Raw genomic sequence first — 26,496 nt, forward strand, 5'->3', positions numbered from 1 at the left:
AATTTTAGGTCAGCAATGTACTAATTGTGAAAAATATTTTACTTGATATATGTGAACCAAAAAAAAAAAAAAAGAAATTAGAAGGTTTTCTTGCTCACTGCTTAACTGTTGCAGGGCAAGATGAGAATTTGTATGCTAAGAAGAACTATGACAAGTATTTGTCAGCACTGAAGAATTCAGGTCTGGTATCAGTGGAGGAAAAAGGCCAGAGTGCTGCTGCTGATGTTGGTGTTGGGGCTGAAGGAGGTGCGGGCGCGATGGTCCTGTTAGGTAAGATGACATGTTTTTTTTTTGTTTTGTTTTTTCTTTCAATAATCATCCATCTGCTTCACATCTTTAAGATAAAAAGAAAAAAATCATAATACTCTCCATTTGTTATTAATTATTATTTTTATTTGAATACATTTTAGTATTGTAAACCAGTCCACATTCCTATAAACATATATTAGATTCTTTTTCTACCAAGTTTTATATACATTACACATGCAGTACTTTTTAAAAATGTATAAATAAATGCACGTACAGTGAATAAGAGACCAAACATTTCATAAATAAGTTTGTTGGTGCTATAATAACAGGTGACATATGTTCTAACTGTTGCTAAATAGTAATTAGTCCATTTGTTTTGTTAGGAAACAGCGGACCAGGGAGTCCAGACGAGCCAAGTAAAGAGGTATGTTAACCTAATGCTTAAAATGACACTGACCTGATAATGAATGTGTGTTATTTTAAGTAATACTTTTTTTTTTAATTCCTCTTTTTATAAAACTGGTAAAGCCATATCACTGACCTGTGCAACATTAATGTTGTTTCTAATTTATGCTCAGTCAAAAAATGCTCAGTTGATGCCTTAATGAAAATTTGCAGACTTCTTGAAATTTATGTTGTTTTGTGTTTTCTTCCAAGGAGGATCAAGATGGAGGACAGTCTGTTGGTCAGAGGAAGAGGGTTAAGCTGAGTAGCAGTACCAAAGGTGCATGAAAAGAAAGGCATTCACACTATAATGTCTGAACTGAGCTGAACTGTGTATTCATTATGTCTCTTTATTGTCCTCAGACCCTTGTATTATTGAATCTCTGAAGCATAAATGCTTCCTGGAAGAGTTGCTGTTTTGGACAATAAAATACGAGTTTCCTCAGAAGATGGTCACCTTCTTATTAAACATGTTGCCAGATCAAGATTACAAGGTATTTTCTTTTCCAATTTTTCATGTGCAAAAATTAATGCCGCATACCACCTTTCAGATGCCTGTCTGATCTTAATTTTAACCTCCTAAGACCCAAACTCTTCCACGGCATGCATTTTTAATTTCTCTTTGATATTTGGGCATATTGGGACCCGATGAATGTAAAAACAAAGAATTACCAGCTTTTTTTTTTTTTTTTTTTTTACCTAATTTTGTTTCTTAGAAAAATGAGAGCCACATATGAGGATATTTGTTTAAAATTTCGATAGAACAGTAGCAGTATAATGTCCTTGTAAGTGGATATCAGGCTCTCAGAAAAATTAAGTATTTTGGTCTACAAGGGCCTGAAATGTGATGTCCACATATGTGGAAGCCAGGTCCTTGGAGGTTAAATGATTCCTTCCTATGACATGGTGCAGACCAGGAGCAGTTATACAGCTCACAGGCTAAAAGTGGCCCCCAAAGGCCTCCAAAGGGTGTCATTTCGTTTGGCTTCATTCTGCACCAGAAAGCTGTTTGCATGTCATTGAGAACAAATTAGAGATGGGAATTATCGTCATCATCTTCTTGCTGACGAACGCATTAACCACAACCTGCTGCATGACACCAAAGTGGTATTGTTAAGCCAAGGACCTGCACCCACACGTTTACAACAGTAGTGTTTCTTTATGAGTTTACAGCAACTGAATGTGGAAAAACTGACGCATTGTTGAAATTGCACAAGACATTTCAGACTTTTTTTTTTTTTTTTTTTAAATAGATGGTTTATTAAATTCTTATTGCATCTCAGTATTTTTGTCCTTGCAAAACTACTCTAGTAAAGTAAATGATTTACAGGAAAAAAAAATCCTTTTTGAGCTTAGACCTTGGTGCAACTTCCTCACCTCCTTCCTCCTCCGTTAAAGCCAGCTTTCTTCTGATTGGTTTCCCTTCGTAAACAGAAGGTTTGAACACCAGAGAAGTGTGGTCACAGCCTGAAATAACCGTATTATGGATATCTGGTCCCAGTTACACCATACACAGCCTGAAATTGGAACGTTTCAGTTGTTTAAAGCTTGAGCTGGGATTACATGCACATATTTGAAATTATGTTTCCTGTGTTTAATATAAGAATCTTACCTTCTGTGCTTTGGGATTCATGCATTGCCTTTTCATCATGCCCTTTCAATATCAAACTGGGCTTAAAAAAGCTCAGTATGTATGAGTTTTTGAAGGCAAGCCTTAATCGTGTTATGGGCTTCTTGTCTTTCTCTCTGGCAGATCACCTTTACAAAAACATTTGTCCAACATTACGCTTTCATCATGAAAACGCTGATGAAAAGCCACGAGTCGGATACGATGTCCAACCGCATCGTGCACATTAGTGTGCAGCTGTTCAGCAACGAGGAGCTGGCTCGACATGTCACAGAGGAGTGTCAGCTGCTGGACATCATGGTCACAGTCCTCCTCTACATGATGGAGAGTTGCCTTATTAAAAGTGAGCTTCAGGGTAAGTCGGCCAGTTTGCTCACTATTTTGATAAATGCTCACTCGGGTTGTATTATTAAACATGAGAAGGTTTTTTTTGTTTTCTTTTTTTAAATGGTATTTTCCAGGTTATTCATTGTTGATATTTTTGTCTTTAACTTAATAATAAAACTGAAATTTGGATTTAAATGGTTTTATATGCACTTGGTCAAAAGATCCATCATGACACAAATAATGGATGGCATTAGCTGCCTTTTTTATGTCTAATTGTGCAAGTCTGTTACATGAAGCCACTGAGTTTTCTAAAGCAATAATTAAATATAAATGCTTCCTAAAGAACAAAGAACAGCTGCTAATTTTGCCCTATGTTTTTAATCATTCTTGGTGCTTGTATAGCCTGCACAGATGTTTCATTTCATTGCTGGCTCCAAGTAAAATGAGCTTGAATCTTTACCTGTTGGGTGAGTGGATGATGTGGGCACCCAAGTTTGTGGGTGCGATGACGTGAGAACATGGCGAGTTTAAAATTAATACCATAGTTGTTGGACAAGTTTGAATCTCAGTGACCTAGACCTCAAAGTTAAGGTCGGAGGTCAAGTTTTCTGAAAATTTTGCAAATGCGGTAACTTGAGAAGGAAGTCACCTAGGAGTTTGAAATTGATACCATAGGTATCTACTAGGAGGCTGAGCAGTAGCACTGGCGTAGACTCCTTTTTAATGCTGCACTCATCATTGTTGGCAGTGTTATAATAACAGCCAGGTGTTGATTTAAATAACACATTGACCCATGTCTATGTATTTCTTTATGTTTATTTTCTTGTAGATTCCTAAATACGATTTGATTCCAATTGTCAGTGTTTCCTGTCTCGCTGTCTTTCTTTTTTAGATGAAGAAAACAATCGGCATGTTGTGGTGAACTGCAGTGAAGCACTATTGAAGAACAACACCTACTGGCCCCTAGTTAGTGATTTCATTAACATCCTCTCACACCAAAGTGTAGCGAAAAAGTTCCTGGAAGACCACTCATTGTTGATGCTGTGGATGAGCTTTGTGTCGTTTTTCCAAGGTAAATCCTATTACTTTCTTACACTTACTTACACTTTCAGATCACTGGATTAGATTGTGGCTTGTATTAATTAATTCTTGATTTAAAGAAAAAAGCTTCAAATTTTCCCCTAGCCGCCTTTGTTAAATTAATGCTATGTTATCCCAATGAAATGTACTCAAACAAATGTACATACACCACAAAAGTGATTTTGTTATTATAGTCAGTGTGAGGCTAGTGAGTATTTTCATCTGTGACTCAGAAAGTTAATTTCAGACAATGCTTGTATCCCATCTATTGTTGGTATGGTGGGTTCAGAGATATCAAACCACATGGATATCAGTGTAATAGATCTAGTTTTTGTTATTCAGTCACAGTCAAGTCAAACACAACGCTTGATTCCTGCAGATTTATTTAAACTTCTGGGCTTATTCAGAAGGAGATTTGTTGCCCTCCTTTTAAACAGTTCAACCAAAAAGCAGAGTTGTGGTGCGATAGATTCTTTATCACTGGATTTGAATTGTGGTTGGTGCTGCTGGCTTTTTACTGCACTCTACCACAATCCTAAAAATAACGCTCACCCTTGTATAGTGGGCCTGAGTATCCTCTTGCTGACGCTATGAGGACAGTGTCACTATTACCCTGTATCCATGCGAGCCACAAACTGACACATTCAATAGAGAGTTTTGTAATTCACATACTTGTTGACATTTTATTATGTTACATATAAATATGAGGGGAAATGTTGAATTTTAAAAACGCAGACTTGTATTTTAAACTTTTTATGTGCATTGAGAAGTTGTGCATAACAGGTTATAACCATTCTGCTGCTGTCATAGGTATGAATCTGAATAAGCGGGAGTTGAATGAACATGTGGAATTTGAGTCTCAGACGTACTATGCAGCATTCGCAGCAGAGCTTGAGGCCTGTGCACAACCAATGTGGGGTCTCTTAACACACTGCAAAGTCAAAGTAAGTCTCACTCACAGGATTAATGGAACATGCGTTATAAGCACCCCAAGCTGCAATCACTTACTACATAATACTATATCAAATTTTTAACATCTGATTTTATGTGTTACCAGGAAACACAAGAATACACTAAAACTGTGGTTCGATACTGTCTGGAGACCTTGCAGATCTGGTTTGATGCCATTGGCTTCATTGATGAGGTATATTAATGGCAAACTGCCGTATTTACAAGTAATCTTTTCCCTCCGCTGTTTCACATAAATGTCTGTGTATCTGTCATAGCCTGCTCCGAATCAAGTGACATTTCACCTGCCACTCCACCGCTACTACGCCATGTTCCTCAGTAAGGTATGCCACCTCATCTTTTAGTGCACAGTCTATTCTCTTTGGTGTCTGTGTTTATGTGTTTTTAAAGTTGATTGTTTGGTTCAAAATCCCCAGGCTGTAAAATGCCAAGGACTGGATCTGGACAGCCTCCTTCCTGACCAAGAGATGTTGATGAAGATCATGGTGCATCCACTCCAGATCCAGGTATAACAGTGGAAGACAATAGATTTGGTTTTACCTGCATGTCTAATGCACATCTGTGTCCATGCACTTATTGTAACAAGTAAAAGTATTTGCAGACTATGTGGCTTCAGGTTAGGAGAAGGTTAAGTGATTCCAGCCTACCACGTCTAACACTGGTCTGCAGAGACTCCTCACTCAATTAACACTTTGTTCTATGTGACTGTAGGCGTGCCTGTCAGAAATCCACAGCAACATGTGGGTGAGGAATGGACTGCAGATTAAGGGACAGGCTATGACTTACGTGCAGTCACACTTCTGCAACTCCATGATTGATCCTGACATCTATCTGCTGCAGGTGAGGACTCCTGCTTCACAGACAATACTTGCTATGAGTGTCACTCGTGTGTGTGTATATATGTATTTCTTTTGTAATTTCAATTTAGTTTTTAAGTCTGCTTTCTCTCTTTTATTATTGAAGGTTTGTGCATCAAGACTAGACCCTGACTACTTTATCTCAAGTGTTTTTGAGAGGTAAGCTATATTTCTGATAATATTATGCTACATAAAACATTTAACATTTGCAGATGGGTAACATCTGGTTTATAAACTGTCCTCTGATGCAGGTTTAAAGTAGTCGACCTGTTGACCATGGCGTCTCAGCATCAGAATGCCGTGTTGGACTCTGAGCAAGAGAGACCAATGCTAGAAGGAGCGCTTACCTTTCTGGTCATACTAACAAGCCTTCGCATTCATTTGGGTGAGTGGTACAGCAGAGGGCTGTGCAGCATCTTTATCAGAGTAGCAAACTACCTTACGGTATATAGAGTTACCCTAGAGCTAATAAATCATTTGCTGAGGCTCTGCGAGGTGTTGATAGCTGGTAGGTCGTGTCGCTGTTGGCACGAGTTCATGTAACCATTGTTTCTCTTTGCTGGTGCAGTTTTCCTGTATTTGGCACTCATCCCAGGAGTGTTTTTCTTTGCTGTATTACAATAAGAAGTGACTTTTTCACGTAAAACTCTCCAATGAAGTCCTTTACTTGGCTGAAAATATAATTTGAACTATTTCTAGTATTTGTTCATGGAGATAACCAAGGACTTTGTAAATTATACTCTGACGCAAAAGGCCTACATTGACACTCCTCTCTTTGCATATATTGAAATATAACTGTGATACAATTTCTCCCTGGGGAGATAGTGCTTTCAGATGTTCTGCTGACTTATTCATCCATATTACAGAACACTGCATTACAAAACTGCATTATGTTAAAGAGATAGTGGTCACAGTCTGTTTTTAAAAAAAAAACAAAACCACCTCAGTTCATAATTATCTTGCCAAACCTCAAAACTGAGCTCTTACTGGTGTTTAAAGTGGCAAGCTTGAAGTTTTTCATAGATCATTTTGAATTTATTGAAAGAATAGACCTGTAAGTTGTTCCTAATTATTCATTTATTTAAGACATAAAATTAAATGTCTGTTTCATTACGGTCTCAGAAAGATGTAACCAACTGGTGATTGGGCCTGTGCTTCAGTGATACACTTGTACTTTTATAAACTTTGTAAGCTCCCAGGAAAAAAAAATACCAGTATAGTGGCTTTAGGTTAAAAAAGTATTTAGCTCCTTAAACACAAATTGTGAGCATATCTTCTCCAGTGGCACGAAATGTAACATGTTTGTCAGTGAGATTACGATTTACTGCTGCACTCAATCAGAAAAGCATCTACAAATCGTGACAGTGGTCAGTGGCTCTGGGTTTCAGCCGGTCAGTTACCATAGCGAGGTAACCGACTCACTGTGGTTTGCTGACTCATGATGTGGGCAGCAAACAGCACTGCCTGATTCCTTTATTAAAACAAAAAGTTTCTTTTGTTTCCCCACTCTGTAACTCTGTGGCCTGTAACCACTTCTGGCTTGGTTATTGCCAAGACAGCCAGCACTAAAATTTTTAAGATTACATATTGTCAGCCATTTCTCCTATTTTGTCAAGTTTCTGTACTGGTGAAAGTCAGATCCCCTCACTGTCAGTTTGCCTTCACACTCTTCTTCTCATTTTCACCGACAGGGATGACCGATGATGAGATCCTTCGGGCTGAAATGGTCTCTCAGTTGTGCATGAATGATCGTACGCACAGCGCACTCTTAGACCTTGTATCCTTCAGTCATTAACAAATACTTTCTGAAGAGAAACTGTATTCAGTTATCCACAGTATATATGTATATATGTTTTATTTTTCCTTAAGAGATTTTTCGTAGATTCCTGAAAATCCCAACCCAAAGAGTGGCATTGTACCCGGTAGCTGTAGTTTTGAGGATATGCTCTCTGCTGTAGCCGACTTCAAAGCACCTGTGTTTGAGCCTGGAGGATCCATGCAGCAGGGCATGTACACACCCAAAGGTAGGATATTCTCGTGAAGGAGAAGGCAGGATTTCCTAACAGATCTTAAAAAAAAGTAACAGATGTTTATAAAAGTGTTGTTACAGATTTTACAGAAGTGTCTGGTATGGTAAAGGCAGACGTTACACAGAATTGCGTCTATGTCGTTGATACTGTTATAGAAGTAGTTTAGTTAAAATGTGAAACCTAAGAATCTATTTGACGTTTTTCCACCAGCAGCTAAACAAAATTTTCATCAACAGTTGTAGTCACAGTGGGACGGAAATAAATAACATTGCAAATAACTGGTGTTTAGTTCATGGCTTGTTTGTGGGTTTTAACAATTCTGGGTTCATGTCCTCGCTGAGGGCTTTCTGCTTGGTGATAGCATCATCATCTGAGCAGCATGAAGATATGTCTGCTGCCCTCCACTGGCCAACAGTAACATTAGCTTTAAGAATGCATGTAATATTTTAATATATTTTTGGAGGCTTTTTTAGCTGTTATTTGATAGGATCGCCAAGATAACACAGGAAAGCTGGGAGAAAGACCAGGGGGAAGAGACACAGGCGTCAGGACAGAGTCAAACCTGGGTCTATGCTTTAGACTTGCAGCTAATGGGTTGCCTGCTCAACCCAGTGAGCTAAATCAGTACCCAAAAAGACTGTAATATTTAAGAGCTTTTTAAGACTAGATCTAATGAGCTGGTCACTGAGCTTTGAGTAGAAATTATGATAAAATATATATTTTTATCATATTTTTAAATATTGTCTTATTTTTGTTTTATGGCCTAGAACTTACAGCAAATAGTTTTTCAAACCAACAGCAGTCATTTTAATCACAAAGCTGATATCTGATTTCTAGGGAGTTTACTTTGTTCTCCAGCAAGAAGCATATGAGGTAATATACACACATTATGGGTGGTGCATTCTTGTGAAATAACTAATTGTCTTATCCAGTTCACGGAAAGAATAAATGTTGTCACTTAAAAACGAACATATGTTAAATCTATTCTATTGCTTTTTAGACCGCTCCCTGTTATAGTTAAGAATGGGGCTCAATCTTTTGCACTAGATCTATGTCCTCAGGGCACCACTTGGGGGCAGACTTACACCACTTATGATGGTGAAAGGTGAAAAACAGGGAAACCATGAAACAGTGTCACTTTGTACCTGAGATTGCAAAGCATTTCTCTTCCTTTTTTTTTCACTAGCTGAAGTGTGGGAGAAAGAGTTTGACCCCATCATGGTCGTTCTCAGAACAGTCTATCGCCGTGATGTCCAGTCCGCAATGGACAGATATGCAGCATTGTAAGTTTGATTTTCCCCACACATTTCTGTTTTCTGTCACCTTCTAAACTCTGTATAAATGTTTCCTTTGCTCCGCAGTAGTTTTGTTGCTGTTTTCATGTTCAGTCATGACAAAAATCAGGTCGTCTCTCTTTCTGCTGGTGAAGGGACATGATTACAAAGGTCAGCTCTGCTAGGTGTTGAAGTGATTCCAATTAGATTGGTGTCGAGAGAGCTCAATATTTCAGGCTAAATTGTAATGCAGTTGTGGAAGTCTTTCTGTTTTTGATTGCCCTGAAGACGTCTCCAAGGATAAACATGTCAGCGGAGGTGAAGGAGATACTTTGGGGGTTAATTTTCTTTCTGGCTTCTGAAAATACTCATTAAACTAAAAGTGGCTCGCTCTGTTTCTGTGTTTGAAATGGCAATTGGTTAGAGCCTTTGTAATTCATGGATGGATCACTCATCCGCCTCTTTCACGTACATGCTTTCAGTTTTCTCTTCAGTTTTTGTGTCCAGTACAGATGAAACTAGAGCATATTTCTCTCTCAGACATATTGAAGCTGCCTGTGCCACCTTCAGAGTCTGATACCAGCCTCATGTTGCTCATTCACACTGTTTGAATATGATGGATTACATGTCAGGCTCGCCCTGGCTCGTGTGATAATAATCCCATCATCACTAATAGAGTGCTGCCCCTCGGCTCTTCTGTTGTGTAGACTGAAATCTTTTGTGATTTATTCTGAACAGCATTCGGTGTCACTTCCCCAAACTCTTATTTCTCTCAACCTAACTCTGACTTCTCTCATTATTACTTGTATGTAATGAGTATAAAAATTGATTATTGCTAGTAATTGCTTTTTTGATTTGTTTTCTCGCCTCCTTTTTGATGATGATGTCCACTAGTTTGAAACAGTTTGGCATTCACACTGGCAACCCCTGGCCACCATACAAGGAGAGGACTCCTCTGCACCCATGTTACAAAGGTCTAATAAGGCTGTTGCACTGCAAGACGCTGCACATTGTGATATTCACTCTACTTTACAAGGTGAGTCTTTCACCCACTACCAGTGCCATATAAAACAGCCAAATCCATCGTCTCTCTTTGCAGTTTGTAGTATGACTTGGTTTGCAACTGGTGCTGAAAATTGGCGCATCACCAAATAATCATCTTCATAGTATCGATCAAGCAAGATGTATTTAAGAATACAAATTCATTGACAGATGGTCAGTTGAGGGCTTGGTATCAGTAACGAGAGGCTGATCTATGGATGCATAATAACTTAAAAAAAGCAAACACATTGACAGCTAAACCTTGTGTTATTTGTTCTCTGGGGTAAGCTAATGGTTTGATCATGTTCTAGATCTGGATGGATCATCAGAACATGTCTGAACACGTACTGTGCATGGTGCTGTACCTGATTGAACTGGGTTTGGACAACCAGATTCAAGACAACAAGGAGGATGAGGTAAGATAATTTGCTTGGTTTAACTTGTAACCACTTTCCTCACTGTCTAGGCCCCTAGTGCCAACCAGTTTCTCACTGAGTCATTGTCGTCGTCGTCTTCTTCCTTTTTTTTTGTTTAGGAGCCTTGCATTGAGGAGCACTGTCACGACAGCTGGTTCCCAGGCACCAATCTCCTCTCCAATCTGCACCATGTCATCAACTTTGTCAGGGTGCGGGTTCCTGAGACCGCTCCAGAGGTAAAGAGAGAGGCACCTCCCAGCACCAGCACCGAAGCTTCTTCTTATGGCCAGGTAAAAGGAAACTCGGTGACAGGCCGTGCTTGTTTGCATTAACTTTAAATTAATTTGAGTTACATTCCTATTTCCATCCTCTGTGCTAAGCTAACTGCCAGCTTGCATCATAACTATGGAAAAGGAATGAGAAAGCAGGATTTTTTTCTAAAAACATTACTGCTTTTAAAATGTGTTTAATAAATAAATAAAATTACCCATCAGATGCTGTATTCAGAATATATCTTACCGCACCACTAGGGGTGATCCTACATGGAACTAAATGCTCTGAATAAAGAGTTTGTTGTCAAGATAAAATCAAAAAAGTAGCTGAGAGTCACTTAAAGAAGGTCTCTCTCTTGTTGATGGGGTTTTGGATGGTCTGGATAGTTTTTGGCTTGTTGCCACTATATAGATTTATTCTCTAAAAACTTTGTCTTCTTAAATAGGAATCACAGCAGATTTTGACTGATTGTAGGCCTTAGTGATCTATTAGTCTGGAAGTGAGGGTGTAACTCTTCTTTTAGCTCTGTCCTGTCAAACATGTGGTTTATTTATCATCTTGCATTACTGGTTGCTTCATGCACCACTTTCATATCATGATTACTTTACTCGTTCCACAGAACTCCAGGCGTCTTTCAGGAAATTGGAGAGAGGTAGCTGTTTGTACTCATTTCTATGAAAAGACTAATGCTCGAATGAAACAATCAGCTGCATTAGCCTTTGTTTTATCTCTACTTTGAAAGACTTCTCTTGTATGTGTTTCTTTGATGCATTTCAAAGGAGGTCTGTCTTGTTGTGTTATGGTGTGTGTATGTGTGTGTAATGCTATGCTTCAGCAGTTCCCCTCCCTCTTGACTGCTGAAACTAATTACCTGTGTAATGCAGGTTTGGGGTAAACGCTTTTTAACCGCATGTCAGAATGATTGATGTTCCCTTGACTGGGCTGTATGATGTATGTTTATTTAACAGTGCAGCTCAGGTTCTTTTTTTTATGTCAGGTCAGGTCAGGGCAATCCTTCAGATGGCTTGTATTTGAATTTTCGTTAGGAGTCTGGTTGTCCCAGCACTATCAGCTGCAGTGTTCATAAAATGTCAGCTGAAATAATGAACATTTTATTTGACTTTTACGTGCACGTTCCCGTCTGAATATGGTAATGACACCGACCTACAATCCATCAAAGTCGACCAGACTATTAGTTATATTAATAATTGGAAATGGTCTAGGTGCTCCATAAAAAAAATTGTGAAATTTGAAGAGCTGTGTCATGTTTCTCTTTATTGTGAGCTTCACGTGTGATATATAATATTTATTCACGTGTGTTCTTCTAGATTCCTGTACTTTTATTGATAAATAATGGATTATGGTTCTTGATCTAATGGTGTCTCACTATATTGGCCAAATATTTCATCTTTTTGTAAAGAAATGTTTGTCTTCAATGCTTTCTTAGAACCTTCGCGAAGCTCAGGTGTTCAGTCTCGTGGCAGAACGTAGGAGGAAGTTCCAAGAGATAATCAACCGCAGCACCACCGAAGCCACGCAGGCTGTCAGGCCCAAGAGCTCCTCGACACGCTGGGTTCCGCCAGGCACGCCCCCGCAGCTGGTCACAGAGATCCTGGAGATCCGTGAAAGCATGCTGTCCCTCCTCATCAAGCTCCACCAAAAGATGTCGTCTAAGCAGAACTCTCTTTCGGCATCTTGGCTAGAGGACATCGAGTCGAACCGCCTCGCTCACGGAGACGGCATAACAGCCATTGAACGTATCCTCACCAAGGCAGCCACGCGCAGCTGCCAAATCAAGCGTAGCATCCAGGACATTTGTGGAAAGGTGTGTCCACCAGTACCACCAAAGAAGAACAGTCCCACTGACAAGAAAGCCATGGACAAAGAAGAAAGGTAATTATAACTTCAGATTTTCATTTACACACCTCCGTGCTACATCATTAACTTTATTCTTAATTTCTGTTGAGTAGTATTTTGTTATGTTTTTATGATATTGCATTCAATAATTGATCTTTATCGAACCTTTTGAAGTCATGGTATTGTTATCATTTATAAGACATGTGAGTGTAAATAAAGAGATCTTTACTATTTAATCTAATTATCTTGACTAGAGGTCCAGATGTGCAAGATGCAGATACGCTTTAATGTGTGCTTTAATGTAATGATTTCATATGTTCTTATTCGATATAAATTCACATAAATAGTGGCTCTATTGCTGCTGGCTTTGTACATCTTGTACTTGAATGGAAATGCACTCCATTGACTGTGTGAAAAGTTAAAATGTGCAGGATTTGCCTTTTCACCACACATTCACCCACTAGTCCTCTCCTTCCCCTACTTTAATGATGATGGAACGGCTTATAGCGATTTGATAACAGTCTGCTTCTGGGGTTGGTTGGCTTCACCCCACAGCTAAAATTAAAGTTACAGCCTCTTCTGTTCCCATGAACTAGATCAGTGTCCGTCACACAGCAATATAGGCGGTGGCAGTGAGAACTAAGAAGGCCATTCTTCAGTCTGGTTGTCGGTACCCCTTAAGCCATCAGTGAAACTATTGAGCTGTGACACTCCTGTCAGCATTTGTTTATGTCCTCTTATTAGGGACTTAATTTACAGTCAGCTCTTGCCTTTGTATGCACTGGTGAGAACTAAACCCACCAGATTAGCTTAATAATCAGCTTTTCCAAATTTTAAAACGCAGCCTTGTTGAAATCAGAAACATCCTGTGTGTGTGAAAATAGCCCCTGTTACATGCACATGCTATGGGTGATCAAGCAAGCTCTGCACAATAGGCATACTTTTTCCCAGAATACTGAGGGATCACTTATTCGAAGGGGAACGCTAATAATAAATCCTCTTAAAAGGAAGAAAAAAAATCACCATATTATGCAACACTTTCCATCAGAAATTGCTGTTTCTGTAAATGAGGGACACTCATTTATCACAGGACTGATTGTATCTCCCTCAAAACAATCTGATCGGGGGAATTGAAGCAAATTCTTTCAGTAGTTGATTAGATTATATGGAAATATAGACACATGGCATTTATTTGGTTATGATCTCAGTGACCTATCAAACAAACTACTTCATATCTACCAAAACATTTCTGTTTTTCTTTCTTTTAGGCGTCAAAGGGCTAGAGAGAGACAGCAGAAACTGCTTGCTGAATTTGCCTCCAGGCAGAAGAGTTTCATGGAAACAGCCATGGATGTCGGTAAGAAAAGGCTGACTGATCTTCTTTTTTGCCAGCTTGTTATGTATATTTTAGAGTTTCTGAGCTTAAAATTCTTAAATATGATATGTAGCTAAAGTCTGTTTGCAGAAAAGCAGCAGCAGTAGCGCCAGCTTCATGATCATTGCTCGCAGGCGTTTGACAGTTATGAAATGAAAACTGCAAAAAAACAATGCAAACATGTGCAATATCATATCACAGTATCACAGTATCACAGTGATATATTTCTCACCACATGGTGGCATAACCCAATCACAGCTGTTCCCTGCAGCTTGAAGTTTTATGAGTTAGTCTGGACAAGTAACACCAAGTTAAATGGCAGATATACAATTATATGCAAAGGGTGATGTGTTTCTGCATCGCAAAGTAGCATAATCACTTAGTCACCTAAAAACACACCACAAACTACAGTGTAAATAATACTGTACTATTAATTGGTTCTAAATTAATAATCAATAGAATTTATGAATTAGATATTAAGGATCTAAGTTAGACAATCTAGAATTAAAAGCAGTAAAGACAGAATAAATCCATAGATAAGCTGTAGCAAGTTTTCCACGGCGTTTGGATCAACCTTCATTTCCAAGTTCTTAAACTGTGAAAAATGTGAAGTATTGATTAGTATTTGCTGCTGTGCTTTGTCAGAAGTTATTAGTAAATAAGAAAACAATTCATTGCATTTTTTTTTTTTATATAAAACGTCCTTATTTTACCCTTAATGTCTTATATTTTTGTGCAGTACTGCAGGAGGGAAAGACCTTTTAAAAATCATAAAACACATATTACCACTTTCTGTTTCAAGGACATTTTGCCAGTGTAGCCCTTGAAGCGCTGTTAGCTAAAATAAACTCATCATTGCTGTATGTTTTTTACTGGGGCAAGGTGACAGTGGGCCGAGCCCGTGCGTACGGTCTCTGCAGGCCTTTCAGGAGAAATTGCGAGTAGGGTGATCCTGTGGGAGTGTGGGTGGCTGCTGGCTGTGAGGGCACATAAGATCAAAGCACTAATGGTAGACTGGACTCCCAGGGCCCCCCTCTGACACAGCATGGTTAGCAAATGAATAATGGCCGGTGTGTTCAGAAGGACTGTTCTGATGTCTTTCTAAGCACTCGCTGCCGAGCCAGAACACCAGCTGCAGTCTCAGTGCTGGATTTTCACAACATAACATGAGTATTTCCATTATGTTGGTGACAATATCGGCACAAAGAAAAATTATTATTGTTATTATTATGATTATTGTTTATTCAGTCTCCGCCTTACTCTGTTAAACAGACCCGTCTGTGAAATGCTGTATCTGTACCAGAAATACTCTGGATCATTCAGAGTCAACTTACTGCTGTTTTTTTTGGGAAAAAGATCTTGCAGCTGAAATTTTAAATGTTACGTTTTAATTCAGCACACATCAAATTCCTGTTTCCTCTTCTGTGTTGCTGGAAGCAGAAATATCAAAGATGGCATCTTTAATTAAGCCAAATGGATGCAATTCTATGTAGATGTTATTAAGATAGTTTGTTAACTAGGATCTTTTTAGTAATATGTTGCAGTAGGACGGCAGCACAGTGATGGGGTGGTTAGCACCATTGCCTCACAGCAAGATGGTCATGGGGTTTTAAGTGTCTGGTTCTCTCCATGTTGTCCTGCTTCCTCTCCCAGTCCAAAGACATACCTGGCATGAAGTTAATTGGAGGATATGAGTTGGCCATAGTTTTGAATCTGATGGTTGCTTATGAGTTGGCCCGGTGATAGACTGGCGACCTATCCGAGGTGTACCCTGCCTCTCGCCCTATGCCAGGATAAGGATAAGGAGAGGAAATGGATGGATGTTGCAGTGATTTAGCTGTCATGGTTTTCGATTTGGGGTCTTTTTTATAGTTTGAGTCTAACCTTTTCTAAGAACTAGGTGCCAACCTTAACGTGCAATATTTTTAGGAGGGTGCCACAAATTCATGCTGTTGCTGGTGTGCTAGCTGTCTTGCTTTTTGTGTGTGTCTGTGTGTACACATGCACGTACATTTATGGCTCTATGTACTCAGATGGCCTGAGGGTACAACTGTAGCACTGACATCTAATGCAAACAACTTTCATTTCCTCAGGAACACGGTGACCTCTCCTGCGAACATGTTTTCCCAAAAAGCAATAAATCAATTTGTAACACAGCTCGACATTTCCGCGATGTTTATTGCTCAAATTGAACACAGTTTTTAACATTTAAAATGAATTTCACATCAGTAAGTAATTTCTAGCACTGTGCCAGACTGACATGTGAGGAGTAGTAGAAAACAAATCCCATTTTAGTTCCCAGTATTTTTAAAACCCCACTGTGTATGCAGGAAGGGCACTGGGGGACATGCTTTTATTGAAATCAGTACAGATGTTTCCATTACAAGTAACATCAGAATGAGAGTGATATCATGCGTTTCACTTTTTGCTTTCCTTCCAGCACTCACAAACTAGCATGCCATCCCAGTGTCATCTGATAATATTCCAGAAAGCTTCTTTGTATGTCAGACCTTTTTGTCTTTGAGTGTTAAATAAATGTTCAATGAGACTGAGGTGGGAGATTGTGAAGGATAGTCTGTGATAGTCAGCAGCACTTCTTGGTCTTCTTTGGTTTTCAAGTAGTTTTTGTGAAGCCTTTATGTGCTTGAGTTCATTATCCTGCTGTAGTGTGAATCCTTTTCCACAGAGATGAAAACCAGAAGGTATGTCAGGCCTGTTAAAAAATCAAGAGGTACTTCTCCTCTGGAGGGTGTAGTCAAATTGTCCAGGCCACTCCAAGCATTTGGCCTTGTTTTCCCTTACAAAATGAGGTTGAGACACTACTAGATAGTGGTACTACTTTATCTTGTGAAGTTTGCTCTGATAGATCACGCTTTGGATCTGTGGAAGGGATACAACCAACTGACCCTTGACAAAGGCACTGACATGGTCAAACATGTCTTCTTTTTTAAAATTATTTAAAACCAGCATACTTTTTTTCGTTTATATTTTTTTACTGTGATAGTTTATTTGGATAGGAATAAAGTTTTTACACTTCAGCCATAAAAGGCTGATGGAGTATTGTCCGCTGGACAAGTGGACGGCGTGGACACCTAAGTTTGTGTATGTGATAGCTCGAGAAGGAGGCAACATAGTTCAAATCTCAGTGAGCAGGCCTCAAAGTCAGAGTAAGTTTTCTGAAAATCTTGTGAATATGGTTGAGAACAAGATGACATAGGATTTTGAAATCAGTACCATAGGTATATCTACTAGGAGGCTGAGGGGTAGCATCAATGGTTACCAGTATTTTTAAATGTGGTTTGATATTTTTTTTGGAGCCCAGTGTACAAATTTTATCACCCTGTTTCCTTTCTGAGCTCTTGTTGTTTTACATTCCAGTACTAGGAAGTGAAATTAAATTTTTTACTCTTTACAGGAAGAGTAATGTTGCTTAATAGAGTTTTTTTTCTACCTGAGTGACTTGCGGTGACCTCACTTTATTAAACTATTAAACTGTTGATTTGATTTCTGGTCTATGCAAAGAGAAACCTTTCAGGAATACCTTACCTCCAAGTATTTTTTTTATATTCTGAATGTTCCCAGAATTTCATTTTATAGCTTTTAGTCATTGTTCGTTTCAATTTGTGTATTTATATATTTTTTTTAAATCAATATACTTTTTTTCAACACTGTTACGTTAAATTTTGCATGAACTGTTTGTCTTTTTGTCTTTATTGTGGCAGAATCCCCTGACACTGAAGCAGCCATGGACTTAGGAGCATCTGAAGTGATGGAGTCCGAGATCCTTTATGACTGCGTCATCTGTGGCCAGAGTGGACCTTCCACTGAGGACCGACCCACTGGCCTAGTAGTTCTCCTCCAAGCCTCTTCAGGTAATTCATTTGCCAGCAATTTCATCTTCCAACATGAAGCTCCTGATCTTGAAACAAAATTTGCTGTCAGTGACCATCAGTGGATCACCTATATCATTACTGTCTTCAGTGACTGGACACCATCAAACTTTTAAGTTGGAAAAAAAAAAATCTGTATTTCTGCTTAATTTTAATATATTTTTAGAAATCTAGGTCTTAAGTGTAAAAGTCTAAATAATAATTTATTGGTTTGAAAAATAATTGACAAATTATTGTGAATAATCCTAGTTAGCAGCCTGGATAATGTCTGCCCACTGCCACAGAGTGCAACTTTTCTCACTGGAACATCTCATCCCACATGCCATGTCTTATTCATGAAATGTTCATCATATTAACTTAAAATCATTGGGGCTGACGGTTGTTTCTGTGTTGCAGTGCTCGGGCACCGCTGCAAAAGCACGGAGCCTAAAAATCTGCCGACGAGCGACGAGGAACACGTTTACCCAGCAGACACGTGCGGCGCGGCTAATGATGTCAGGCTCACACTCATGCAACAGTTCTTCAAAGATGTACGTGATTCACAGAAAATACTGATGCCTATACACAAAAGATTAAAAAAGTCACAGATCACTATTGTGGATATGGATTTATCTTGAATCTTAAAATAGCCTCTTACTGAGATCTATTTTAAATGTATGTCACTAAAGTGAGAATCTACACCTGTTCTTAGGTGTTGAAGCTGTAAGCTTAAATTTGTCTAAAATGTTATTTATAGGCCTCTGTGACATTATGTGTGTTATTCTCTAAACAGTGATCACTCTGAGTATTGAATATAATAAATCCAAAGATGACCATTTGCTTCATAAGTAACACGAACTTATTTACATTTGTTTTATTCAGTTTGTTAAACTTCTCAGCACCATACAATAAAATACATTTTCCTGAAAGACAGGAGCCTGAAGATGTATTTGCATACTCTAATGGATGTTTTGTTTTTCTCTTATGATTTCTGCAGAGTTCCTGTCTGCAGTCAGTGTCAATAGGTTGGGATGGTGGCGTCTATGTCCAGACCTGTGGACACACTTTGCATATAGATTGCCATAAGTCCTACATGGAGTCTCTGAGGGTGAGGATAAGCCTGACCTCATGGAATAATTGTTTGCTTTTTTGCTTTATTGGTCAACTATGTCAGTTGGTTAATCATTCAGACCATTACTCATGTTTAAATATCAAGAGTCTCTGTTTCCTATTTGTCTGATTTTTTTTTTTTTTTTTTAAATGTTTAATTGGAAATTAAAATTATGTTTGGAGCTAGAGCCTTATATGTTTAGACCTTTCAGCTGAAAATGCTCTTAACTATTAAGTTTAGATTCTATACTGTAGGTCACATTTGATGATTTTTTTTGTTTTGTTTTGGGTTTTTTTCTCCACTCCCAGAATGACCAGGTCCTCCAGGGTTTCTCTGTTGACAAGGGCGAGTTTACATGCCCGCTGTGTCGACAGTTTGCCAATAGTGTCCTCCCCTGTCGCCCTGGGAGGGGCACTGAAGCCGGTACCTGGCACACACCCACAAACAAGAAGACGTCTGTGCTCGTAAAAGAGGTGGAAGAACTTCAGGAGAAACCTGGCCTGTTCCCAGTAAGTTTGATGATTAACCCAGACAGCATGTCTTTAAATCTGTACTCTGCATTTAGCTAGTGGCCACATTGGCAGTGATATTAATGACTGAAAACAGTACTTTAGTTTGTAGCGTTGATGGAGATTGAAACAGGGCGGTTCTTTTTCATAGAGACTGTTCTCTCCTTTTTTTCTTTTTTTTTTTTTGCTTAAGCTAGATTGATGCCAACTCTAAAAATTTCTCAAATGCCAGTGTTTTATTGTCTTTTTCAACTTTTTGTTTGCACGTGACCTGTGCACCAGACATTTTCAGCTTTCAGATTACCACAAATAGACTTGAAATATCTGCCCAATTTGTTATTACCAAAAAAATAAATAATTAAATGCAAGCAAAAGGACATTTTCTTTGAATCTTTGCAATGCATTTGTCCCATTTATCATGTAGTTTCACTAGTCCAGCCCACTTGAGATCAAAGTGGGCTGTATGTGGCCCATGATGCAAAATGAGTTTGTAACCACTGCCTTAGGTTAATCGGTACTTTGACTTAATTTATTGTTGTTTTTGGTCTTAATCTCCAGACGGAGTCTAATTTGAGTAAAGAGATGGCGTTAGTAATCAAAGACATCAAGAACACCACCCAGAAGAAGTACATGGACTATGGCAGGAACCCTGGCTCCCCTGACAATGATTTCCTCTTCATGTATTCAGTGGCAAGGTAAGAACCAAGCTATAGTGGGATTTAAAATTTAACACTACTTATTTTCCAGGATTTTAACATTAATAACTCCTATGTGACTGTGCATTGGAAAAACCTCCATTTTTGGAAACGTTCCGAGCAAAAATACAGGGAATGGTCAAATGTGATTAATAAATTCAGAAATTAGGGGAAATAGGGGCTTGGAGCTGTGGAAGGGATAAGATGATAATCTGTTAAACTAGTTGCTTTTTTGTGGGAAATGATACAGCCCACTTTCATTCAGATCAGAAGCATTAGCTTAACTTCTGTTGTTTGTGAACTAGTAGTCTCTTTAACCTGCTTTCCAGTCTTAAAGGATGCTGCATGAGAGTATTCAGTTTACAAGTGACTGTGATTGTGTCTTGTTACGTTTTTGTTCTGTGTGACATTAATAAACAGAATTCTTCTGAACCATTTTGTCTACATCAAACAGACCTTTTACCTTATGGCAGATTGAACTTGAGTATAAGGAGCTTTGTGAGAACTCAGTCCTTCAATCGCTGAGCAGTTTTTCCCTGTATAGAGGAATACTTGGCACCCTGAATACATTTTTTTTTTTTTTTTTAAAGGTATATTTGGTGTCCTTCTAGCCTTTATGGATTCTTTTTGATTCACTGCATTCCTTCATGGAGCTCCTCTTTCTCCACAAACTCACACAGTTTTACACACTTGAACACACCGCTGACTGTTGGCTGCAGCGCTTTAGATACCTTTCTGCTCTTTCTTTTGTCGGTTAATGTCAGATCTTCAACTTGAATAGCAATGATCCTTCATGCAAACAGACAGTAGAATCCTCTCTTTAGTGTGAAGAAAGTCTTCTCTAGTTTTTTACTCCTGAAAGGCTTCTGAATAACTGATACTGAAATTCAGTACTGGAGTTTATAAGTTGTACAGCAAAAATTCTGGACCGAAATGCATAGTTTCTTGAGTTGTTTCTCTTTGTGCTTCTCATTGTTGGTCTTAAAAGTGTTTTCCAAACCAGTATAAGCAGCTTTGTCACGATAGTCTGCAGTAAAATAATACTCACGCTTACTCCCTTCCTACTGATTATGTCTGATTGAGGATACAGTGATTACACACTCTGAATGCATCTTTCAGGTGTTTCTTCTCACCAAGTTATGGCAAGCTCGCCAAATCACATCTCTTTTCTGCTTGTCTTGGGATTAACTAGCAGTGTGCAGTATTAATTGCATCAATCGTTAGCCACAAAATATACTGGAATGGCTGAAAAGTCAAAATTACACAGTCCTTTCTCTGGGTTTTTTGTATGTTCTCAGCAGACTGGTCACAGGTAAGAGAAATGACTGCCCTCCAGTTCACCTTGGGGTCTCTGACTCCACCCCACTCCCATTCCAAAAACTTTGCCCTTTTTGAAGCGTAACCACCGAGGCCTTTTGCCCACCCAATGCTGTGGTTCCCTCAGCCCTCCGCCCTGAACGGAATGATCCCTTGAGTGTGTCTGGGTGCCTGTTGGCTCTCTGAAGTTCAATGAACAGCGCAAATTGCCTGAGGAGTGGAAAATTCCTCTGTCACAGGGGTGCTCTTATCAGCAAAAGCCAGATGGAGCTTCACCGTGGCTGCATTATCTAAGTGAAATTGCTTTTTCTCCCAGGAAACCCGAGGATTTGCCCCCCTCCTCATTGGCCCACAGGAAGAAATGGCCAGTGATAGGCTGAAAACAGGCCCAGATCAGTCTTATTTTAGCGATGCCTATCTGTTTTTACCATCAATGTACTTTTTACCTATTTTTTTCAGTGTTCTAGTTCTCTGTGTGAAATAGCATGAATTAAAATTCAGAAGGAAAAATGTGTCGATATGCATGAGAAATCCGTATTGGGGATTATGCACGAACTGTATTCGGAAAGGCTTTTATGCTAATGGTTTAGCTTGTGCAAAATCAGTCTTGGAAAGCTGTCACTTATTTGATATGGAATTGCTGCTGCAAAACAGGCGCATTAAATAGCAAATGGCGTGACTAGGCAGCATCCTTCATCTTCCTAATCAAATTGGTAAAAGAGCCAGGCCATGTAACCAAAAGCTGAATATGTTGATCCTCAGCCATTTATACCAATACACACACACACCTTCCCTCACAGACATCCGTGCTCTCTGCTGTTGTCCTGTAAGGAAGTTGGCTTTTTTTTTTTTTTCTTCTTAAGTGGCAAATGTCTCAGTTTATACAATTGGGCAGTATTAACACCTATTAATAAACATGCATTTTACGTGAAATAAGTTTGCTAGGTCAAAAGTAAAATATTCTTAAATGGATGATCCATGTAAGCTATGATGCTGTTGATGCTGCTGCTCGAAGAACAGAGCCAGCTGTGTAGACGAGCCTGGAAACCTCTTCTATCGTATTGATGAAAACTTGTAAATGGTGCTTTTTATAATGTTTAATTGAGTCTTAACACTGAAGAAATCTGCTTTAGCTCTGGTATATGTATACAGTATAGTACCTTTATGTCTGCTGCCAACTTGGTTCAGTCTCTGTTTAAAAGGAGATTTTGAATCTTAGACTTTCACCTGAATATGTGCAAGTATATGTATTTTTGTGCATGTCTAGTGTGTTTCACGTGTGTACCAGCTGAATTGTCTAATATGTGTACCTCCTGTCTGCTAATGCTCATGTCTCTGTCACCTCAGGACAAACCTGGAGTTGGAACTTGTGCATCGAGGAGGAAACTTGTGTTCTGGAGGAGCCAGTGCAGCTGCCAAACGCTCATGTCTCAGTGAGTAGCTTCTCCCTCACTTGCTCTTATTTTTATATTTTTATTAATTTTCGACTCATTGTATTGGATCCTATATTCCATACCATGTGTGACACTTGTGGCTTGATACTACTGCCTCTTTTAAATGTTAAAAGAATTACAATTTAACTAAATTCAAATGAACAATTCAAAAAAATAATCTCGATTTATTTTAATATTAAAATATCTGTGTCTCCTGTCAAACATACAGCAAGACGTGTGTTTATAACAAAATGTTTTCTCAGAAAAAAAGGGCCACAACATCAAAAAAGTTCAAAAACAAATCAATTAAAAGGATAGAATGAAGCCAAAATGACATGGGTCACAACAAACAAGTATTTCTGTTAGATCTGAGGCTCCAAAAATGTTCAAAAATGGTCCCCAGGCTGGTTGAATCTCCTCTAAAGCATGACATGAAAGTTAAAACCACAGTCTAACCAAAAGTTCTCAGGTAAGGGGATTTTTTTTATTACACACACTGGATAGCAAAAACCCCCTATCACTGAAAGCAGACTACTCCTGGGTGAACCAAGGCCAATACAACAAACGATAATGGCTGTATTCCAAGGAACAGTATACATAATTTTTTTTGTGTAGTTTAATGCTTCATCACGTTTTTATTATCAGATTTAGCCTATATGTCTATGTTAACAGTTCATTTTCCCCAGTAATGATCACGTATACTTTTATTTCTGAAACTGACACAGAAACCATGATACAAACTACAATATCATATCAAACAGTTGTTGAAGCAGACTAGAAATCCTTTAACTTAATGAGTTTCAGAAAAGTGTTGTATTAACTGTTTAGGAATGCAGTTATTTTTACACATTTTGCTTTTTTTTTTTTTTTCTTTTAAACCCCCTCTAACGAAAATCAGTTGATGAGTTTAATGTAGTTTTTGGAAAATTGTCTCATATGTCGTGTTTACAGTGTAAGACAAAGTTGGTGCAGGAAAAGAATAAAATGTAAATCTTTGGTGGCACAATAACAGATTCTGAAATGTGTTTTTAGGTTTAATATCAGTTAGAGTGACATGTGTTACTACAGGTGGATGTATCCTGTTCTCCATCAGCTGGTATGTAATAAATTGTCTGACTTGCAGTCAAACCCATTCTTGGATTTGACTTCTATTGCTGAGGGGGGAAAAAAAACAACCCAACAACAAAGGGTCGATTAGAAATGGCAGGAAAGGATAGATGGTGTCCCAGGTGAGCAGTTGCAGCAGTCGGGGTAAATGAAGCTGACAAATGGGTCAAGTGCTGACTTGGTTGATTGTGTCACAGCTGACAAGGGCATCTGTCTAGGGCAGGAGGAAAACTGTGATCTTAGCTGAATCTCAAAGGAAAAGCAGAACATTGCATTGAATTATCAGTTCTTAGAAGATAAATTAATCTCAGATGTAATCAGTTGTAAAATAAAAACGAATAAAGGATGGATTATTGCAATAGGAAGTGTGAATGGTGAGTCTGGAGAGAGTTAAGGTTGTCGTGTAGCCTACACGCCCTTCTCCATTTGTTTAATTGTTCTGTCAAAGTTGCGGCGGCTGCAGTGAAATGGCCTGTCATCCCTGAGTGGCTGAAAAGAGATTTCACACCAGAGGTTTGCCATTTTTGAGCTACATTAACCATGTAGCCATGCTGACAGCCAAATTTACTCAGTTGCAGTACATTAGTACTCATTCTTCTTAGGGAAATGGATTTAAAGGGAAAACAGCCGACGTCTGCTAACTGTGAGAGCCCATGGGGGTTTTCCTAAGCTTGTTTCCCAGTAGGGGTTTGGTCTTTTCAAATGACGAGGATACGATTGACCACAGAAGCAAGAGCTCTTCAATTCCCCTGAGATGAGCTAAATCAAATCTGCAAAGTCCAGGCTTGAAAGTGGCATCAGTTCTGGGTTTATTAAACTGCAAACATTTGAATTAATCTTGGGGACTACATGGCTCCTACTGTGCAGCGACATTAAAGGCGACTCGTGCTGACCTCAGTTGTTGGTCTTCTAGTACATGGTGAGTGTCAGCGGTGATATTTGTGTTCTTTGATTGTGTGTGGCTGATGTGATTTTTTTTTTCTTTCTTTCTTTCTTTTTTTTTTTTTTTACATGAAGACCACTGTGCAGTGAGATGTGAGTATGTAGCAGTATTCCCTCAGTGAAAGTCTCTGCTGACGGTTTTAAAGATCTTTTTCAAAACGTGGTTATGGTTTAATAAATCTCATGTCTGACTGGATTTTAGCTGCTTTGGTTTCCGGCTTTGGTTTTGCCCATCTCCTTAACTGCTTATCCATTTCAGCATCCCAGTTCTCTCTGGGTACTCTGGCTTTAAAGCCAAAAGTCAGTACTAATTATCATTCACGGAAAACGGGGGAAATCAAAATGAAGGTGGGGAGTAGGGTTGATCAGATTGAATAAAGGGTTAGGAGTGAGAGACAAGAAGACTTAAAGATTACAGCAATTAACTGATGGAGCACCGCAGTTTTAATTACATTAGTATATGGGATTTTAATTTCTGTGATCTAGCATAAGAAACAACAATCGTCATTAGCGACATCTCTCCTCCATTTCTTTCCTCTGCCGGGTTAATTCCTGGTAAGAGGTGAGTGGTGGTGAGGGATGAGAGGAAATGGGCTCTAGTGAAGACAAATGGTTTTCAATTGAGGACTGAAAGACTCTTTGCTTTTTTTATGCTGTGCCTGTTTTTTACCTGTGGGGGGCAGTGTTGCTCCAAGTATAGGTGGCACGCACAAAAGTCAAATTTGCAGTGGTGATTATTTGAAGCACTTTGCTGCATCACAGCGTGATAATTCATTGTCAGCCAGAATCCAACAAGATTCATGTTGGTCATTAGAAATGTTAAACAGAAATATGTTGCATATATGTCTGTACCTCACAGTCAGACTATATAAAACTTGGTGGTTTATTGGAACTAGCATCATTTAATTTTGAGGTTAGATTTAAGAAAGCCTGATTAATTTGTGCCAGTACTCCACTTTGAAACATTATAACTAAATTCTAAATAGTCAGACATTTCCCTGCTTTTTGTGTCTCGGCATACATTTTGGGACTCGAAAGGAGTCCAGACAAAGACAGTTGAGGCTCTGAGGTGTCCTGCTATTAAAGCATGCGTATAAACATGCAAAACTGTGCACAGGAGGTCTGTCTTCATGTTCCATTAGTTTCACATCGAACAGGTGCAGCCCGACTGAAGAGTTTGCTCAAGGCTATCGAAATAGAGTGAGTCCATCTGGCCTGGCCTGGTTTTATCTGAGCCGAGCATTAGCCTACAGTCAGCCCGAGTCAAGTGCTTTCATCGTTTGATCTACGTTAAACGCTGCCGTGACAATAGACACAGAGATGAACCTCATAATAATGGTGTGTTTTGTCTTTGCCTCTTTCAGATCAGCTGTTTCACGTGTTGGCCATGCACATGCGTCTGTACAGCATCGATTCAGCCTACAACCCCTGGACGAAGTTGACTCAGATTGTACAAATTAAAGAGGCAGAGTGAGTGGCGTAAAGCCTTAAGTACCTCTGCTAATAGGAAATCTATAAATCTTTTCATATGTTGCTCATACCTTCTAGGCTTTACTGGTTCTCACACAGCTCTGCCCCCACCCATCGACATAAACATGCAATCAGAGTGCCACTTTGTCCTCTCTCTAAACACCACCATTTCCTCCTGCCCCCAGCCGCTTTTCCTCCACACAAAGAGGTGCTAAAAACAGAAA

General features: G+C 39.0%; 1 protein-coding gene across 4 annotated transcripts in view; it reads left to right on the forward strand.

The window, feature by feature from the left end:
• ubr3 (ubiquitin protein ligase E3 component n-recognin 3) overlaps window positions 1–26,496 on the forward strand; it is a 37,991-nt gene that overhangs the window by 2,677 nt on the left and 8,818 nt on the right. Inside the window, exons 4-33 of one of the 4 annotated variants that reach the window (XM_042219224.1) lie at window positions 115–270; window positions 633–673; window positions 907–973; window positions 1,057–1,187; window positions 2,447–2,675; window positions 3,540–3,719; window positions 4,538–4,671; window positions 4,785–4,871; window positions 4,954–5,019; window positions 5,113–5,202; window positions 5,408–5,536; window positions 5,660–5,712; window positions 5,805–5,938; window positions 7,245–7,330; window positions 7,436–7,577; window positions 8,770–8,866; window positions 9,752–9,893; window positions 10,210–10,314; window positions 10,434–10,604; window positions 11,207–11,239; window positions 12,035–12,480; window positions 13,713–13,801; window positions 17,542–17,691; window positions 18,106–18,239; window positions 18,686–18,796; window positions 19,108–19,308; window positions 19,867–20,003; window positions 22,668–22,753; window positions 24,878–24,895; window positions 26,167–26,272. In XM_042219224.1, coding sequence (XP_042075158.1) covers window positions 115–270; window positions 633–673; window positions 907–973; window positions 1,057–1,187; window positions 2,447–2,675; window positions 3,540–3,719; window positions 4,538–4,671; window positions 4,785–4,871; window positions 4,954–5,019; window positions 5,113–5,202; window positions 5,408–5,536; window positions 5,660–5,712; window positions 5,805–5,938; window positions 7,245–7,330; window positions 7,436–7,577; window positions 8,770–8,866; window positions 9,752–9,893; window positions 10,210–10,314; window positions 10,434–10,604; window positions 11,207–11,239; window positions 12,035–12,480; window positions 13,713–13,801; window positions 17,542–17,691; window positions 18,106–18,239; window positions 18,686–18,796; window positions 19,108–19,308; window positions 19,867–20,003; window positions 22,668–22,753; window positions 24,878–24,895; window positions 26,167–26,272 — 3,751 coding nt within the window. The remainder of the gene's footprint in view (window positions 1–114; window positions 271–632; window positions 674–906; window positions 974–1,056; window positions 1,188–2,446; window positions 2,676–3,539; window positions 3,720–4,537; window positions 4,672–4,784; window positions 4,872–4,953; window positions 5,020–5,112; window positions 5,203–5,407; window positions 5,537–5,659; window positions 5,713–5,804; window positions 5,939–7,244; window positions 7,331–7,435; window positions 7,578–8,769; window positions 8,867–9,751; window positions 9,894–10,209; window positions 10,315–10,433; window positions 10,605–11,206; window positions 11,240–12,034; window positions 12,481–13,712; window positions 13,802–17,541; window positions 17,692–18,105; window positions 18,240–18,685; window positions 18,797–19,107; window positions 19,309–19,866; window positions 20,004–22,667; window positions 22,754–24,877; window positions 24,896–26,166; window positions 26,273–26,496) is intronic. The other 3 variants (XM_005918146.2, XM_042219225.1, XM_005918147.2) reach the window with 3 other exon arrangements.

The sequence above is a fragment of the Haplochromis burtoni genome, unplaced genomic scaffold (genome assembly GCF_018398535.1).
Source record: "Haplochromis burtoni strain Fernald_Lab_line unplaced genomic scaffold, NCSU_Asbu1 Contig_29, whole genome shotgun sequence".
Classification (NCBI taxonomy): Eukaryota; Metazoa; Chordata; class Actinopteri; order Cichliformes; family Cichlidae; genus Haplochromis; species Haplochromis burtoni.